The sequence below is a fragment of the Cebus imitator genome, unplaced genomic scaffold (genome assembly GCF_001604975.1).
Source record: "Cebus imitator isolate Cc_AM_T3 unplaced genomic scaffold, Cebus_imitator-1.0 Scaffold131, whole genome shotgun sequence".
In the NCBI taxonomy this organism is placed as follows: Eukaryota; Metazoa; Chordata; class Mammalia; order Primates; family Cebidae; genus Cebus; species Cebus imitator.
Window position 1 is genome coordinate 4,233,351 of NW_016107446.1, and position 4,645 is coordinate 4,237,995.

At 35.8% G+C, this 4,645-nt stretch overlaps 1 protein-coding gene across 1 annotated transcript in view; it reads left to right on the forward strand.

Moving 5' to 3' along the window:
- CCDC138 (coiled-coil domain containing 138) overlaps positions 1-4,645 on the forward strand; it is a 77,103-nt gene that overhangs the window by 45,724 nt on the left and 26,734 nt on the right. Inside the window, exon 11 of the mRNA XM_037742959.1 lies at positions 376-568. Within this exon, the coding sequence (XP_037598887.1) occupies positions 376-568 (193 nt within the window). The remainder of the gene's footprint in view (positions 1-375; positions 569-4,645) is intronic.

The window sequence follows — 4,645 nt, forward strand, 5'->3', positions numbered from 1 at the left end:
AAAAAAAAAAGGCCAGGCGCAGTGGCTCATGCCTGTAATCCCAACGCTTTGGGAGGCTGAGGCGGGTGGATCATGAGGCCAAGAGATTGAGACCACCCTGGCCAACATGGTGAAACTCTTATCTGTACTAAATATACAAAAATTAGCTGAGCATGGTGGCGCATGCCTGTAGTCCCAGGTATTTGGGAAGCTGAGGCTTGAACCAGGAAGCGGAGGTTGCAACAGTGAGCCGAGATCGTGCCACTGCACTCCAGCCTGGCGCCTGGTGACAGCAAGACTCTGTCTCAAAAAAAAAAAAGAAAAAAAGAAAAGAAAAAAAAAGATATATATTCTGAACATGAATAATTATACTAAGATTGTACATATTTTTAACAGCACTCGACTATGACATCAACATTGAGGAGATTGGGTGAAGACATTTTCAAAGGAGTGGTAACTAAAGGGATCCAGGATAGTTCTTTAGAGCATTCTCTGGAGAATAAACCAAAGACAGCTGCTTTCTTTAAGAGCTCCAGTTTGCCATTGAGATTTTTATCAACCTTAATTGTTCTCAAAACAGTCACTCGAGGTAAGCTTTCAAGTGTGCTTATGGTATAATTTTGAGAAACAGTAGAGAATATCATATATTAAAGCAATTCTTTTATAATCAAGTATGTTGTACATTTTCAGAATGAGATTTTGAATTGTTTTATAATGGTTACACAGCTTTTTTTTTTTTTTTAATAAAAAGCTACTTTTATTTGCTGAATTTGAGAAATCGAAGTCTTTAGTTGGATTGTTCCTCCTCGTAAGAAGCCTTTGATTGTCTTAGGTCATATTCCCATACTTTGCTTACATCTGTTTGTATTTGTCACATAAGGTTGAAATTGCTAGTTAGTTTATTGTTTTCCACTAGTAAATGGGTTTGCAAACGAGTGCATGGGCAAAATCTGGCCTACCACCTGTTTTGTAAATGAAGTTTTCTTCCATAGCCATGCTCATTTGTTGTATACTGTCTATGACTCTTTGCCCTACAGTGACAGACTTGAGTAGTTGGCAGCAGAGACTGTATGGGCCCCCAAAGCCTGTAATATTGTCATCTGGCCTTTTACAGAAAATGTTTTTCAGTGCTTGTACTAGCTTTTACGTTTCTGGAAGAAAAAACTTGTTTGTGTTCGGGCGCAGTGGCTCACGCCTGTAATCCTAGCACTTTGGGAGGCTGAGGTGGGCAGATCACCTGAGGTCGAGAGTTTGAGCATGGAGAAACCCCATCTCTACTAAAGATACAAAAAATTAGCTGGGGATGGCGATGCTTGCTGGTAATTTCAGCTACTCGGGAGGCTTAGGCAGGAGAATGACTTGAACCCAGAATGTGGAGGTTGTGGTGAGCTGGAATCATGCCATTGCACTCCAGCCTGGGCAACAAGAGTGAAACTCCATCTTAAAAAAAAAAAAAAAAAAGAAAAGAACAGAAAACTTGTTTATAATGACCCTGCACCTAGCGTAGTGCTTCATGTATAATAGTGAATAAGCAAGTGGATGAATTAGAAATCCTTCAGAGTTGGCCTTAATCATGTGTTTAATATTTAGCTATAAATGGTTACACTTTTTGATTATTAAATATGATAATTTTTGTTAAAGTGAGTTATGCCAGTGTAGTCAGGCAATGAATCTATCATCTTTCTGTCTTCCCTGTTAAATTATGTGACTGGGATTGTTGTTTTTATTAATGGGCAATGACAGTAATTTAATTTGACTTCTTTCTTTGAAATACGTTTTATTTAGTTACTCCTGATGATATGGAATTGATGAAAAAGCAAAAAACCATATAACTTTGCCTTCTTAATTATTTTGTCTCCTTATGGTTATGTTTCTCAAAATTACAATAGACTAGGTGATAAGTGTATGAAAAGTCACTTACGAGAAGCAGGGATTAGCCCAAAATAAAGTTCACCACAGGCCTATCTCCAAATCTTAAAAAAAATACATACACACTTACATACCCACAGGTAAATAAATTCTAAATAAGAATTTTAGCTGACAGACCATAGCCACACATTACAAAATATGTTCACCAAAGATCAAATAAGGTTAGTATCAAGAATTTAAAACCAATTTAATATAAGAAAAATTATTAATCATTTAACTAAGAAAGGTGTTTAAAATAATGTATCAACATATTATATCATTTAATAACATATAATATTCATTTCTTGTAAAATGCCAAAAGCAAAAATGCAATAAGGGATATTTATTTGAAATAGAAGGGAATTAGGTGCTCTCTGTCACCACTTGTGTGCAAGACAGTTTTGGACATCTGTAATGAGCCATGAAAAAATGAAGTATGAATATTGAGGAGTAGGGAAAACCATTAATTTGCTGATACTCTATATTAATCAAGGGCTTTCGAAGAAATATAATAGTACATAAGAATATGGATAAATAATGGATGAATGAATAGGTTGGTGACGATTATTGCTGAAGTTAAATATCAGAAATAAAGAACTTTTATTCTTCCTGCCTGTAAAGACCAATTATTTTAAAAATAAGATGTCCTACATGGCTTAATGTATAATACCAGTTAAAATTCTAATATAGTTTGCATAAATTGAGGAAGTGATAGGGAAATTTATGTGGAAAAAAATTGCAACAAATGCAGTGATTTAAAACAAGTAAAACAACAACACTGGGGCAGAGGCTTAGCCGACTTTAAAACAATCCTAATATGTAATGACATGAAATGAGTAATAATTGATGTAATGTATCAAAATAGGACAGTGGGAATAGGAAGTCCAGAAATGAATCAAAATTGGCACTTCATATTATTTATGGAATTAATGACTTTACTTCCCTGTACAAGTTGTTTTTTTAAGAACATAGAATCATGTCAAATGTGTTCTTTATAATAGAACAATTTATAATCCTTTGGATATATACCCAGTAGTGGGATTGCTAAACCAAATAGTATTTCTATTTCTAGATCATTCAGGAATTGCCATACTGTCTTCCACAATGATTGAACTAATTTACACTGCCACCAACAGTGTAAAAGCGTTTCTGTTTCTCCACATCCTCTCCAGCATGGATGGGAGCTTTGGAGATTTTAAAACTGTACCAGCTTCAATGGGAAATAATGAGAATCCAGAGAGGTCCCCTGACTCTTTAATCAATACTTTAAAAAGACATCTGCATGTTTGTGTGGGACATCCTAGCAGTTCGTTTCATGGGAAAGCAGCTCCTTAGGCTAAATAATAGATGCACCTTAAGAAAATAAAGGAGGAGTCATTGGGGTCTACAGTTTAAAATGTTTGGGAAATTTTGGGATAAGCAAAGTTCATTAACGTTCTAGTGGGCATTCTAAATCTCTAAAACTTGAGTATTGTATGCAACATTTCCCAAACTTATGTAACTCTTAACTCTCAAACCCTTTGTGAGAAAGCAATATACAGAACTAATTTTCTAAGGAAGATAATTTGGGAAATGTGGTCTTAGAGTTTGTGAGGTGACTTTGAAATAGCTTATAAGGATTAACGTTACCCTGAGGAATACATTCTCTGTCCTCACATTTGAGGGAGAGGAAATTAATATTAAGAAAGGTGAGTGGCTCCCAGTTTACATCAGTATCAAATTCAGGAGCGGATCAACTGATTCCTTTTCAACATGTGCTTCCTCCTCATTATCAGATACTCCAGAGAGGCTAAATAGGCTATAAGTTTGAAAGGCTGCTGTTGGATCCCAATTGATGTAATCTCGGTATATAGCAAAGAGACCAAGTGAAAGACCTAGGAAAGGAAAGAAATCATCTAGTAACTACCACTAGGAGAATGGTTATAAGTATGGAGAAAAATGAAATTTAGATATACCAGTTTATCAGCTATTTATCCTTTATCATTAAATATAATGAAAAAAATTCTAGGAGAACTAGAAATTTAAACATAAGAAAAACTCTTAAATCATGAGTAGACTTACCTAACTCTGTTAAGAAGATGTTTCCTATTTATGAAATAGGAATATCAGTTTCAAATTTGATAAATTTAGCAGAAAATATAAAGTAGGTAAATGTGTTGGATAATAGGCAAATGTGTTGGATAATACACATTAAATGCTTAATCTAAATACATGTACAGCTATAAAGATAATCCCTGGTTATATTGAGTAGACTGTTCATGTAAGAATCAGCATATATAATACAGTACTTGGTAAGTTTTGACAACACAGTCCTGCGTAGGGAAAATTCTGTGTGTTTTTTCTGTACTCCCATATGACAATAATTATCCACTTCTGTGACAAAATGTGTGGAGGTTTTTCCCCAAACACCAAGCAGCAGACACAAGCTGCTCTAATTCACTTCTGACACGATCTACCTGGAGATAGTGTCAGATCCCACAGGTTGGGTGCTTAGTCTCCAGGGCTACCCCCTACCACAACAGGTGCAAGTCTGGGCCTCTGGAACTTCAGACCAACTGCATTCAAGTTGGGGTTCCCACAACCCCTTCTTTGGATTTAATTTGCTGGAGTGGCTCATAGAACTCAGGGAAACACTTAATGCTTACGAGTTTATTATAAAGGATATTGTAAAGGGTGTAGATGAAGAGAGAGACTTAGGGCAAGGTAAAGGGGAAGGGACATGGAACTTCTATGCCCTCCCTGGGGCATCATGCTCCAG